This window comes from Cibotium barometz, chromosome 24, assembly GCF_041138505.1.
Source record: "Cibotium barometz isolate CiBa-2024 chromosome 24, ASM4113850v1, whole genome shotgun sequence".
Classification (NCBI taxonomy): Eukaryota; Viridiplantae; Streptophyta; class Polypodiopsida; order Cyatheales; family Cibotiaceae; genus Cibotium; species Cibotium barometz.
Genome location: NC_141069.1, coordinates 28,047,937 through 28,062,903, shown reverse-complemented (window position 1 = coordinate 28,062,903; position 14,967 = coordinate 28,047,937). Strand labels below are relative to the sequence as shown.

Sequence of the window (14,967 nt, the reverse complement as noted above, 5' to 3'; positions counted from 1 at the left end):
GATGGGTAGCTCTATGCATTAACTACCTTGAAGTTTTTGTACCTTGCAGTTTTTGTAGCTCATTACATGTGGCCATATCGAATTCTACTGTAGTGTGCATTTTCTAAAAGGTTGTATTTGCAAGTTTTCAGCTAGAAGCCACATGTCAAGCCTGCATTAAGGAGCCACCATTGAGGGGTCTAGATGCGATCTTCCGCCAGCTTAAAAGGTTTTTTGCCTCTTTAGGCTAGACTAGTGAGACGAAAGGTGCAATATATAGGGGGAGATAGGTGTAGTTGTCAGAATTGAGTTAGCTATGCTGGGACGTGAACCCGAGTCCATGGATTTAAAGGTTGCAACATATCGGCTATAGCCCATTCATCATCTCAAACTTGATGTCTTGTATTATTCTCTACTTGTGAATGTCAGAGAAAGGTGTCCAACTTAAGGGGAAGGGTCATAGCTTAAGACGAGAAGGTTGCTAATATGGCCTCAATTTAATCTTGTTTTGTAGCCAAATAAGGCCCCAAAACGTTTTTTTGGTAGTGTGGTGAAATCTTCCTCTAATGTGTTTTGTAGCCTGGTCATGGGGTGAAAGCTTCGTATGATGGCATAGTCTTTCATTCCACCCCTTAAAAGGAGAGGTTTCCCTCTAATACATATCATTTGTCATACTCCTCTCTTCTTCCTCTGTGTTCTCTGCATCTCTGCTCATTTCCCTTTACATTTATATATTGATATTCTCCCCTCATGCTGGCCTCTTTTTCTCTGCGACCTTCCTCTTACCGACCTAGCATCGCCATAGCCAGGCCTCTGTACTGTTGGATCTTTAGAAATCGACTGCCGCCATTGGGCCCAAATCAGTTATACTGTGTGTTCGATTCTGTGTCACGTAGGGTTTTTGATGGGTATGCGGATCGCATAGTTGGGGAAAGAAGAGGGTGCTATGGTGGGACTACCGCAGCAGCAGCAGGAGTAGGCGAGAAGGCGAGAGAGGGGTTGTGCAGGGGCGGCCAGGTCTTTTATGGAAACACGGAGCCGTAAGCGGGCGGAGGCCACAGGACAAAGGCCATCGCCCAACAACAACAACAACCACAGCAAGAGGGCCCGCCTTTCTGCCCCCATCGCCCCCCTCCCTCGCCCCCCCCGCCCCATTAACAACCGGCTACAGCCCATCGCCACTGTCTCTCGCTTCCAAGAGGTAAGCATGGACTCTCCCTCCCTCCCTTCCTCATCTTCTGCTTCCAAAACTGCTAAAAAAGAGCTCGATAAAGACGACGATCAAGGCCGCAAACCGTCTTTCAGAATGGATAGAGAGAAAGAGACCGCCGACAAGGGCAAGGAGAAAGAGCAGCGTGGTGGTGACCGAGAAAGGCCGGCACCCGTCGGTGATGATGACCATAATGATGTAGAGGGCAACAGTAGCCTGCAGCATAACCTGGCCTCTGCTAGCAGTGCCCTCCATGGGCTCCTCAGAAAGCTTGGGGCTGGCCTCGATGATCTCCTCCCATCCTCTAGCCCTCATCAGAGCAGCAAGCTTAAGAGAATCTTGTCGGGCTTGAGGGCAGATGGTGAAGAGGGGCGACAACTCGAGGCTCTCTCGCAGCTTTGTGAATTGCTCTCCATTGGAACCGAGGAATCCCTCGGTAGCTTCTCAGTGGACTCATTTGTACCAGTCCTGGTGGGTCTCCTAAATCACGAGTACAACCCTGACATGATGCTCTTAGCAGCACGGGCGCTTACACACCTCTGTGATGTGCTGCCGTCCTCGTGTGCAGCTGTTGTACACTATGGCGCTGTACCGTGCCTTTGTGCCCGCCTCCTGACCATCGAGTACATTGATCTGGCCGAGCAGGTATGAATAATCCTTGATATATACTCTGGTGGCTGACTGCGTGATAGCTTCTTTGGAAGCGCTTTCATGAATAATTTTTGAGTTTTGAGGAAGAAACGGTTCTTTCAGTCTCTTCAAGCTCTTGATAAAATATCACATGAGCATCCGACAGCGTGTCTTCGGGCAGGAGCGCTGCTTGCAGTTCTATCTTATCTTGACTTTTTCTCCACTGGAGTTCAGGTATAAAACTAAGGGACCAGTTTTGCATTGTATGAAAAAGTCGCGTTGTAGAAGGTTAGGTTTGTTCCAATGCTTACATCTATTACATGCCTTTTTCTATGACACTTCCCATAGAGAGTTGCCGTCTCCACTGCGGCAAACATCTGCCGGCAATTGCCCTCAGATGCATCTGATTTTGTAATGGAGGCTGTCCCCATATTGACAAACCTTCTTCAGTACCAGGACTCGAAGGTGAGCTAATGGATTTACAGGTGGTATCAACAATGCTTTATAACATGACGTATCCTATAAATTTTTTGGTGGGATTTGGAACAGGTGGTGGAGCATGCGTCAGTCTGTTTGACTCGCATAGCAGAGTCTTTTGCCTCTTCATCAGAAAAGCTGGATACGCTCTGCTCACATGGTCTGATTCCACAAGCAGTACGCCTCGTTTCTGTGAGCACGTCCAGTGGTGCCATGGTTTCACAAACTTCTCTCAGCAATTCAACATATACGGTGTGTGGCAGCTGGCCACCCATGTTTAAAATGGAGTCAGATGAGAATTGTGGTGTTTTTTTTTTCGCAAATTCCTCACGGCTTAGCTGACCCAGACAAATGACTACAGGGTTTGATACGATTGTTATCCACATGTGCAAGTGGTTCAGCAGTTGCTGCAGAGAGTCTTCTACTTCTGAACATCAGCAGCATTCTTAAGGACATCCTTGCAGGATCTGGATTGGTTTCTAGCATTTCTGTTTCACCTTCTTCAGTAAACAGGCCTCCAGAACAGGTATTTCTTTTGAGTTTTTGTTTGAAATAGTTGTGTCGGATGTTAGGTCTCTTGCTTGCAGTGTTGTCAATGAGGGTGTCCAGTGGTCATCAATTTCTCTTCCTCTCATGCTTGTTTCTGTCTCTGTATGCTGTGAAAAGAATGTCTGTATCTGTGACTCCAAAATTGTGAGATAGTGAATGAATCTCCCAAAGGCATCTTATACAGGAGTCCCTCTCCAGTCGCCTAACCCTAGAGTAACCCGAGACTGGTAAAAATTGGGAAAAATTGATATTTAATGCTGCATCGTCACATGTGGTGCTGGGTGGCCTGTTTCTCCACCAATTGGGTGCCTGGATCTACACATTTGTCCGCTGTTAATACCATTCAGGTCTGGCTTGGTTCAGCCCTGCCTCGTTCTTGAAAATACCTGTTCGAGTACTTTACTCTCTCTCTAAGAGCTTTGTTCTCTCTTCTCTCTATCCTACACCTGTCATGAAGATCTTTCAACCACCATAACTGAGCACTGTACCCTCAAACCCTAGCTGCAGCTGCTTTCAATAATTATGTCAGCAAGGGAGATATGGAAAAGGAGAGAGAGAGAGAGAGAGAGAGAGAGAGAGAGAGAGAGAAGAAACATATGGAGAAGTAAGAAATTAGGAGAGTATATAACTAGAGCTTGGGGAAATGGGATTGATGAGGAGAAGGAACAAAAGAAGATAATATTACCCTGAAATTGGGAGCTTTGGAGAGTTTATAGGGGGGAAATAGTAGGGAAACGTTTCCCCCCTACCGTTCTCCCCCTTTCCCGGCCATTTCCCACTTGAGATAAATTTTTCCTTAACGAAAAAACATTTCAGGTTGCAAGCAAAGGGGAAACACCATTTCCAGCATGTAGGGGACCTGTTTCAACAGTTTCCCATAATTGTGTGAGGGGCAAGTCGCTAGTTATCATCTAGGTTCAGGTAGGTTGCGTTCTCCCACATAATTACGCAACCCACTTGAAATATTCATTGTACAAATGTGCAGATGTGATAGTTGCTTGATTGATTCAATGAAGTACAAGTACCTTTATAGGTTACAAAGGTTCTCCTCCTGACATCATTGCTTATGTCATTATTATTATATCCCTCTAAGAGGTAGTTCACACGCAAACACACTACCTCGCTCATAAAAGTGGATTCACACACATGCAAGACCTTGATTCCCAACAACCTCCCCTCCCCCAAGGAATTACCTCATACCACGTCAAGGATAAATCTAGGCTCATGGTTTCTCATGCCAGATTCACGCACAACTCAATAGAAAACAACACATATCTTGGACTTTAAAAAGCCCATTCATCATAACAATAGTTTGCTTCCTCTGGAAAGCTCTGTCTTCTCAATGATATTGGCATCTACCTTTTTGTGAAATCAATTCTTTTCATTGTGGTTGTTTTTCCCACAATGTTTGCACTGCGTCTTATAATAGTAATCCTTCGCAACATGTGTTTCTACCACAAAGGGAATACTTTATACCTTTGAAGTTCTTCTTTGTAAAGAAGGAGTTGTCTCCCCTGCCTCTCTGTTTTTGAGCTTCATTTCTAGTTCACACACATGTAAGACCTCGATTCCCAACAATAATGTCTCCTCGTTACAAGCTCCTTGAAATTTCCGTTCTCGTTCCCAATCTCATTTCACGTAACTATGGTCCTTAGATAAGGGCTCACAACTTGCAAAGTGCTCATGCAAAAGTTAACGTCTAATCATATCCATGTGTTACACACACACATACACATACAAATACACACATATATATATCCGCATATTGGGCGTGAGCATCCCCAGCATCCCAAGTACGTTGCTGCTGAGTAGGAGGAAGATGAGGAGGTGGACCTGCAGGAGGGTGAGCGGGAATCACTTCACCTTCTGCTAGAGGAGGTGCAAGAGGACGCTCCTCAGTGTCATCCACATACAACCATACATTCTTGGCAACCAAAATACGACGCATCATATAAGCCCACATAGGGTAGTTATCCCCATTGAGCTTGTCCTTTTGAGATAGCAATCCAAAGAGGTCATTATTACTGTTGGCCATGATAATACAGCAAATTTGTCACAAGTCACCACGAGTAGGCAATGCCTAGCAAAACCGTAAGAATGCGGGAGATAAATAGCAGGATAATCAATGGACTGAAAGGGAACTCCTTCACCACAAGAAATACATATGCATGTCCCAAATTTGCAAGTGTCCTGCACGATGATGCAAATTTGTCAAAATGTCCACAATGGCATACAAATACTGCAACAAACCACAAATGTATACATGTGCCGTGAAAAACACGATTAGCTGACACCTATAAAAGCTGCAAGTGCTCAAATCCTAGCAAATCAAAGGTAAATTGGTCGAATGCTCCAAAAATGGGCTCAATGTAGAAAAGCCCTAATTTTTAGGTAGCCAATTAGACCAAATCTGAACCGGATTTGCACCTGTAAAGCTGCTAAAGAAGCAATTGTCACCTGCACCAAATGCTGTAATGCCCAAAAATTGGAGCAAATGCCCCAATGCTAAGCAAAAGTGCTTGTAATACCCAAAAAATTGGGGGAAATGTCCCATGCCAACCAAATGTGCATGTAATACCCGAAAATTTACCTGTAAATAGTGTCAATTTTTTGCAAAATCCCCAAATTTCTAGTGCAATTATGCACCAAATCTGCTGAAATCAATGCCAATGTGTACCAATGTTGCAATTGCAGGCTCAATGGTGAAAAGCCCCAAATTTCAACAAGCAAAATGTGCAATTTCAATGCCAAATCCCACAAACTTGTAAATCTGCAAATTTGTGTGGGCTGAAATTTTTGAAAAATCTCAAATGCCCCAAATTTTGTATGTTGTCAGTGCTCGCCACAACTACCAATGTTGGATTGGTACACTGGGGCAGGTACAACGAGCAGCAATACGGGTAGCACAGGGGCGGAGCAGGGCGGCGCAGATCTGAGGTAGGCGTAGCGTCATATGGCGGCGGCTACCCGTGAGGGCGACGGCAGAGGCGGTGGTGCACAGGTCTAAGAGGTGATGAACTCAGATGCAGGGCGGCGAACTTAGATCCAAAGGCGATGAACGGCGGCGAAGGCTGTGAGGGCGACGGTAGAGGCGGCGCACAGCACAGATCTGGCAGGCGTCGTAAAAACGCGAAAAAAAGAAGAAGAAAAAAGAGAATGTGGCATGTATGCACAATAGGTTGAAGTGGGAGGCAAATCCTAACCCTAATGTTGGGAGGCAGGAAGGTGTAACCCTAACCAATGCTCTGATACCAGTGTTGGGTAGGAGGGAAGCTAGCTTGCACACACACACACACACACACACACACACACAACCTCAAGCACAGAGAAACGTGAGTGTTGGAAAAGATGTACTCAATAATGATGTGAAATGAAAGTACAAGTGAGTACTAAAAGGCCTAGGGCTAAGTGCCCAACACACGTAAGTGTGTTCACACAAGGAAAAAACCTGTGTCCAATCACAGGGAAAAAGTACCAGTGAGTAAGCTGGGTTCACACCTGAACTAGCCGGGAGTGGACATGACCAACACTGAATGATTATGACTGATGGCTCGGCCTTGTTGCATGAGAACTGTGCCAGTTGCAAGATCAGAAGCATCTGTCATAACTTCAAAAGGAAGTCTGGGGTCTGCGATTGGCATTACCGGAGTTGTTGTCAATGCCACCTTTAGACTATCAAAGGCATGAGAAGCATCATCTGTCCATCGAAAAGCAGGTGCTGATTTCAAAACCTCTATCAAAGGTGCTGGAATTTTTGAAAACTTTAGGACCTTCGTGTGATAAAAATTGGCAAGACCCAAGAACGATCTGACATCATGGATATTTTGTGGTGTCAGCCAATCCTGAATAACTTGTATCTTCTTAGGATCCACAGAAATGCCTTCAGCTGAAATGATGTGCCCGAGGTACCCTAGTGATGCCTTGAAAAATTCTTTTTTGGGTTGACAAAAAGTGCATTATCTCGTAAAACCTGGAAAACTGCATGTAGGTGCTTTTTGTGCTCATCGATTGAAGCACTAAATACTAGAATATCATCCAGATAAATAATCACGAACTTGTCTAGAAATGGTCGAAAGATGTCATTCATGAGACTCATAAAAGTTGCCGAGGCATTGGTTAACCCGAAAGGCATGACCAAATACTCATAATGTCCATACTTTGTGCGGAAGGCAGTCTTGTGCTCAGCACCTTCAGGAATATGGATCTGATGATATCCGGACTTGAGATCAATCTTGGAAAATACTTTGGCATGAAGCAACTGATCAAATAATTCATCAATCCGAGGAAGAGGATATTTATTTTTGATGGTCAGTTTGTTGAGAGCATGATAATCAATGCAAAGTTGCATTGACTTATCTTTCTTTTTCACGAGCAAAACTGGTGCACCAAAGGGACTCTGACTAGGATGAATATGACCCTTGTCCAAGAGTTCCGTTAACTGGCGTTGAATTTCTTGGGATTTAGCAAAAGAGACCCGATACAGAGCACAAGTTGGTGGTGAATTGCCAGGAAATAAATCAATCGGATGATCCACAGGACGTCAAGGAGGCAAAACTGGAGGTAGTTCTGCAAGAAACAAATCCAAATGCGGGGCAAAGAAGGGTTGAGCCAAATATGCCACTTTGGAATTTTGGTCAGGCACCGTCTCTGTAGCAGAGAAAACCATTAAGAGTGTTGAAGAGCAATCGGCCTTACGAACCCACCGCTTTGCCTGTAATGCAGACAAGGTTGGTGTGGAGGGTTGATCGTGAACACCTTGGAGATCGATGTCCATACCACCTTTGACAAATTGTAAAGTGTGGCTACGAAAACTGATGATAGGATCATACTGATATAGCCATTGTTGACCCAAGATCATATCGTATCGAGACAAAGGCATAACCTCAAAATCCATCTTATCACGATATAGGTGAATACGAAAGGAAAGTCGAGGAGCCGTTGTATTGCAATTAAAACCCAATCCATCTGCCAACTCAATCTCATAAGTGTGGGTATTGCAAGTGGTGTGTATCTTCAAGCATTGCGCCACACAACTGGATCAACCATGAGCCACAAGACAACCTCCCACACGAGAATAAATAGGAAATATAGGGAAAAATATGGAGTGGGGAAAAATGAGAAAACACCTAAATCGGGCGGGCACACCCACAACAGAGGCCTTGGTGTAAATATACAGACAGGAGATGACTGCTAACACCCCCTCTCAGCTCCTGGATGTGGAACCAACCCTAGTGACTTGGAGTGCCGCCGGAGCATAGCCTAAGATAGAGACTTCGTGAAGAGGTCCACCACCCTGTCCTCCGTCGAACAGAACTCTAGCAAGATGTCATGAGCAACAATCTTTTCACGAACAAAATGCCTCTGGATGACCGTGGATTCCACCAGTGGAAACCCAATCCTACCAAGTAACCTCTGCAACCTCACCACCTCGCAAGCAGCACCACAAGCAGCCCGGTACTCTGCCTCTGTCGATGACAAGGCAAAAGTTGGCTGCCTCTTACTGCTCTTGAGCCAAGGGAAAAACTATAGCCTGATGTCAAGGTCCTCGTGTTTGGCTTCCCTCCCCAAATTGAGTCACTCCATCCTTGGAGTCCGACTCCATCCATCAATCCCTCTCCTGTGTAAAAGAGTCCAAGATCCTTCGCATGCTGCAGAAACCACAAGATACACAATCATGCCTCCCAAAGAGTCTTCTGCAGACGAGCTCAACAGCCTCATTAGAAAGCTCCCGTCCAATCTGGTATGCATCAACCTCACCACCTCGCAAGCAGCACCACAAGCAGCCTGGTAGTTTGCCTCTGTCGATGACAAGGCAAAAGTTGGTTGCCTTTTACTGCTCCTGAGCCAAGGGAAAAACTATAGCCTGATGTCAAGGTCCTCGTGTTTGGCTTCCCTCCCCAAACTGAGTCACTCCATCCTTGGAGTCTGACTCCATCCATCAATCCCTCTCCTGTGTAAAAGAGTCCAAGATCCTTTGCATGCTGCAGAAACCACAAGATACGCAATCATGCCTCCCAAAGAGTCTTCTACAGACGAGCTCAACAGCCTCATCAGAAAGCTCCCGTCCAATATGGTATGCATCAACCAGATCAATGAACCATTTTGCTTCCGAGTCAAGGAGGCATCATACGGCTCACAAGGATCAACAACTGTTACGGTGGGATGCCACATCCTGGAAACTTGTTGAAGACCATTCAAGGCCTTCGAAAACCTGTAAACCACCCCCTCTGAATCCAGAACCACAAAGCCTGGAGGATGTGCAACATCCACCTCCTTTTGCAAGTAATCAATTGTAACATGCGGAAGCTTCGGGAGAGATCGGTAACTTCAATGCTCAGAAATCAGCACACTTTTCACGACAAAATTAACGCACAAAACTGAATGAAGATGTGCAGAAAATAGAGAGAGAGAGAGGGAGAGGACACAGTATTGGGTCCCGAATACCCTCTGTAGAGCCCCCACCACGAATGGTGTATTTGCTTTATTAGAATGATGTAAATCTGAAAAGAAAGTACAGGAAACTTGACCTTTCTTGGCTGAGATAACTCTGCCCTTGACCTGTAGTCCTTCACCCCTTTGCGTTAGCAACTTCTTGGCTGTCCTGGCCCTTGTTTGCCTTAGCTCTTGGTGAATGATGAGATAACACAATGGATTTGTGGCTCACGTATTTATACTCCTCAAATAAAGCAGTCGGCTAGCTTATTATCCAGTCCATAGTTGTCAGGTACGATACCGAACGGTTCGTACAATACAATACCGTACGGTTCGTACAATACAATACCGTATGGAGTATTTTAGAAAGGAGGGAAGCATCATAGTATAGAGGAAGCTCAAACAGCCATAGATAAGCAAAAGAAAGACCATTACCTAACAAAATAAATATTTTGGGGGGGGGGGGGGGGGGGGGAATCCGTACGAGTACGTACAGTATCGTGCCGTACAGTATTTCGTACAATATGCCGTCGTACGTCGTACAGAAACAACCCTGATCCAATCGGCTGTCTCTTTTTCTTCCCACGACTAGAAAAACAGCATTAAATGCTGAATAAAATCCCTAAACTGCTGCGCATGCTCTCCCTTGACTGGCTGGCACTAGGCGCATGAGCACAAAGGGCTGGGCACTGATTGCCCATGGTTCTGAAGGCTGGGCAGCCTGTATAGGATCCCCCCATACTTGCCCTACAGTCCCCTAGGACTGGATAACCAATTGGTTCCCCTTGCAAGAGCCCTGGGACTGTCCTAAAGCACTCCTATGGCCCTCCCATGGCTAGTGGGTATAGCCAGGGCCTTCCTGGCTGTCAAATCCCGAGATCTCTCCGAGAAGGAAACCTGCAAAACAGCCATGAAAAGCAAGACAAAGCAACGAGCCCTAACCCTAGAAGGCAAAGCGGAAGAAACATATCTGGGTGTAGGCATACTCGCCACCCAACCATGACAGCCGTGAGCGAACCTCACAATCTTGGCCGTCCCCACCAAGCCACGAGCTAGAGCGTCATGCTCTTGTGAGTGCCTTGCCATCGTCCTCTTCCGGTGTCCTCTACCACCCGAGGTTGTCCCCCAAGGACGACGGCCTCGTGCGCGATGGTGCTCCTGCTCCACACGCTTTGCACTCCTGTGCTCCATCTGTCGGTGTGTGCCCAACTTGTACCCCTTCCCCCAATAAATAGAGAAGGAACGCCCAAAAAGCACACGATATCAATAGCGGACTAAAAAGCACATGTCCACCCACAACATATCATACTCTAGCTCGCCAATTTGCCTGCCCCTAGCGTGCACATGACATACTCCCCTTCCTCAAAAGAGCTCACTCTTGAGCTCAAGAAAAAGAACTCAAGGATAAGTTGTCACTCGCAACACTAGAGAAACACCCTCTATTGGTCGAAACCAATAGTCTCAAGGACAATCCGACTAAGAGATCGACGTGCTCAAGTAACATGACATGAGCGTCAATTCCTAGTCACAAAAGCCAAATCCGGAGCAAATGGATCATCTGGGTAACTCGAAGCTGACAATGCTACCAGTACCAGAGGTAAGCAACCACTATCCTAAAGAGTTATCCCGAAACCAGAAATATCTTCCATTTGACTACCATGCTTTCATCTTGATGTCCTCTATAAATTTGGTCTGGAAAAAACCACAAAACTGGGAAAACCCAGATCCTACTCTACTGAAGCCTGAACCAAGTGGAACAAAACAATAGTCTCTTCCCAAACAAGAGAAGAACCGATCTTCTAGAAAAGATCATCAATCTGTCCTTCATCACCTCGGAAGTCTAACTTCCCAAACAGACCTCAGAAAGTCTGAGTACCTTGGACATGAAAGGAACAACTGTTCCAACAGACCTGGTTATGACACAAGCTAGCATCTATCATAACTGTTTGTATCAAAAGTAAAGCATCTATCCCTCAAAAATATGGAGATAGCCTTGTGTTTGTAGGCGCAGAGTCTGAATAAAGTCTTGACAATCTGGCGTAGCCCCGTAACATGCGATGGATCATGGCGTCCCATACCACCATGATACACCCCATACCCGTGCTACGATTACTACAAAACACCAGTTTGTGGATTTGTCTCGCGATCTATCAAAAACAATAAATGCCAATGGTTGACCATGTGCCACAAACTGAAACAAGTTCTCGAAAGGAAGAACTCGGTCTAGGGATTAGACAACATCTGTGTACACAAAGAAGAACAACCTTGACCAGCATCCAAATCAAAGCATCTGTCTAAACCCAGAAAATCTTGGAAACTAAAACTTGCTTCCAAAAACTTATGCGCATCACGCAAATTCTTGAATAATCATGATTCAATAGTCTTGGTATAAGAATAGGCGGGTATACTTGGAATAGCGTGAATATCTGTACACACTCTTGCTATGTAGAGGACCATCAAAACCTTAAGGACTGTAAGGCTGAAAACGTACATATTGGGTATTGTCGCATAACCGTCTTGTCATGCCACCTGACAACGAATCCCAACATGTAAACTAAATGTCATGGCCCTGTGAAAATGGAACAGTACAAGTGTGGGCATGGTGGTTGCAGAGTCAGAATATTTTATGATTCACATGGGGGGGTGCCCGGACAGAGTTTAAGATGTGTGGACATCCCTAGGTGTGAAGGGGGGAACTAGAAACATTAAACTTTAATGTTTATTAAAGTTTGCCCCTAGGCCTTGGTGGCCCTAGGGACTTATTAAAGTTTGGGGCCCTAGGGATTAATTTGGGGAAGAGGGCCACTTTTGGAGTAAGTGTATCTCTCTCCTCTCTCTCTCTCTCTAGCTTTTGGGAAAGGAATCGTGGAGGAGCCTTCATGCGCATGTTCACAAGCATGGAGAAGTGGAAGGAAGAGGCGACTGCTGGAGATTGCTTGCTGCTGTTTTCACTGTGCAAACCAGCCGTACAGCCCTGTACGGACAGGCTGCAGGCTTCTTCTTGGTCCATGCTTCACACAGGACTTGCTGCTGATTCCTTTCTCTGCTGGATTCTCTGCGCACAGGCACTGTGCAGGCTGTACCAGCAAGTACACAGCCAGTACAGTACTGTACGGTTGCCGTACAGTGTACGGACAGCCAGGTACAGCAAGTACAACTGCTGCAGGCGGCGTAAACAGGTGCTGGACAGAACTGTGTACTCAGATTCAGGCAGGTACAAGAGTGGACAGCAGACTGTTTGTGCAAGTACAACTCTTGGCACGTATCCCGAGGTGGTACAGACGGGTACAGAGCTGATTTTCAGATCTGTATTTTCAAGGACAGCATAAGAGTGAACATCAGGAGGAGGATACAGGCAAGTACAAGCACGTGTGAAGCAGGGTTGTGGATACAAGTGCCTGCAAGTATAGATTGGTGCTGTTGCTTCCTCCAGTGCTGTTTCACGAGCTGAACTTGGTAAGCCTTGTTTCTGCTCATCTATCTCTCTTTCTACTGCTTGATGTCTGTTGCAGATATGAGTTATCTGGCCCCTTGTGAGAGGAGGGGTATGGCAGATTGACAAGGGTTGAGACAGAGTTTGGACAGCACATGTATGTTTGAGCTGAGATGATGTATCATGCACTTGAGTTATGCCAGATGTATGCCCATGGCTGGCCTGCTTAGTGATCTTGGCTGATCAGAGGGAGGCACAGTGTGTTATTTGGAGACACAGATCTGTGTGCATAGATCCTCTGTGCTGAGAAGGATTTGTGGGCCGTCAGATTGGATATACAGGTGTAAACTCTTGGCTGATCTTTGTGTTGTACTCAGCCATTCATTTTTATATAATTGAATAAAGAAATACCGCAAGGGGCGCCAAGCTTTGGGGCCAACATGTGTCGCTGTGTTTTCAGATTTGGGCACTCTAGCTCCAATCTGTGTTTTGTTTCTCATCTAGACTACAAGTGGACGGGTGATTGCTTCTACCGCACTCTGGTTTTCTATCAGAGGCCGGTTTCACTTAATCTAGATGCCCTCTATCAAATATCTGTGTAGCCACAGTGTCAATGTGTGGTCAACTATTCCTCAATCCTACATATGTAGATAAGTCTTGCCTATCAAAGCCCAAAAACCAAAACAATGGTCATTCCAATATCTGTAGGGTATTAGGTCTATGTCTTGCATGGTACAAGGCCATGACTAACTCTGTGTCCGTGAAGTTCTTGGAGTAAAAACTCCCATGTGTATCCCAGAACAAACATGTGTACTTGCATAACACGGTATAACACTGTGCTTTTATTGTTAAACTCTATCTTGCATGTTCCTTGCATGTGAAAAAATAAACACATACCTCATAACACACTAATCCAAAACTGAGATAGAATGAAGCACGTGCATCCGAACCTCACAAGTACACCACAAAGTCCCGTACACAACCTAGACATTTTGGAGAGAGAAGAATCTGAAGAGAGATCATAGAAAAACATGTCGCCATCACTTGTTGCTGTAGAGCAGCCCACTGACGGTCGTACACCTCTATCCGGACAACCTACATGTGGCTGTCCACAACCTTTGGCTGCGTGAGGTAGACCTCGGGTAACACGGATGGCCGTGGCATGTGCGGCTCTGCTAGACTTCCCTGCATCTGCATGAGTGCGTGCACACGTCATGCGTGGCTGCGTGGGAAACAGCCCCAAAAACTTGGGCTTCCTCACCCCAAAGGGGTGCCCGCCAACAAGGTACAGTCCCATGTGGGTTGCCAGAAGCCCCATCGAGCCCTGACAATCCTTGCAACCGCCGACAGTGCCATCGATAGTCCTTCCCATGTCCATAGCACAGGTGACCAGGTAAGGAACCCCCACGCGCACCATCAGCTTCGGGAAGGCAGGTGTTTTTTTTCATTAAAAAAAAAACGTACCTGTTTCTTAAAAAAAAACAGCATGCTAATTTCGGCTCTTTTTTTTTTTGAAACCGCAAATATCGATTTTTACAAAAAAAAGAATAAAAACAAACCTTAAAAAAACCAATGCTTTCTTTTGCTAGGCTTCCTCGTTTTTTTTTGTTTTCTTGGCGGCGCTTATCTTGGCGGCCAGCTTTTTTCTGGCTGCCACTTTTCTTGTGCTGCTGCCGCCTACCTTGCTTTCCTGTGCTGCCTGGTGGCCTGCACATTGGCCTCTGCCGCACAGCAGCAAGTATGCGATAGCATGCTTTTCTTCTCTCTATGCTGCGCTTCCTCGCCATGCCAGCCTTACTATGCTGCGGGTGACCCCTACTCAGCATCCCTGTGGCTACTGTTTGCACACAGTAACCCCTACGGCTGCCCTGTGGGGTTGTTAGAAGTCATCTCCTGTCTAGATTTATACACCAGGGCCTTTGTTGTGGGTGTGCCCGCCCTTATGTCATGTGCATCATAGATGCCATGGACAATCTCAGGGCTAGATCCAGAGGGGGCAAACAGATAAATAGTATGAACCAGATAGAGTCAGAGTGTGGAGCACAAGATACAGAAGTGGACAGGTTGGACTTGGAGAAAGACCAGGGGGCAGTCGGCTGAGTACAGGAGCTGTCGGCTGTACCAGGAAGCAAGGTGGCTGAAGGCGCATGATGACAAGGCAAGATAACCAAGTCGGCTGAATTAAAAGTCATTTAATGTATTCAGAACTGGCCGACCAGCAATCGGCCAGCTCCTACCTTGTCCAAGAATCCTATAA

The 14,967-nt window shown here is 46.0% G+C and overlaps 1 protein-coding gene across 4 annotated transcripts in view; it reads left to right on the top strand.

The window, feature by feature from the left end:
* Positions 1 to 406: 406 nt before the first annotated feature.
* LOC147625110 (E3 ubiquitin-protein ligase UPL3-like) overlaps positions 407 to 14,967 on the top strand; it is a 50,029-nt gene continuing 35,468 nt past the window's right edge. For 2 of the 4 annotated variants that reach the window (XM_086818377.1, XM_086818376.1), the window contains exons 1-6: positions 670 to 1,180; positions 1,285 to 1,834; positions 1,943 to 2,053; positions 2,168 to 2,284; positions 2,369 to 2,548; positions 2,658 to 2,822. In XM_086818377.1, coding sequence (XP_086674503.1) covers positions 1,286 to 1,834; positions 1,943 to 2,053; positions 2,168 to 2,284; positions 2,369 to 2,548; positions 2,658 to 2,822 — 1,122 coding nt within the window. In that variant the 5' untranslated portion in view covers positions 670 to 1,180; position 1,285. Of the gene's footprint in view, positions 1,835 to 1,942; positions 2,054 to 2,167; positions 2,285 to 2,368; positions 2,549 to 2,657; positions 2,823 to 14,967 lie in introns of all 4 variants that reach the window. The other 2 variants (XM_086818374.1, XM_086818373.1) reach the window with 1 other exon arrangement.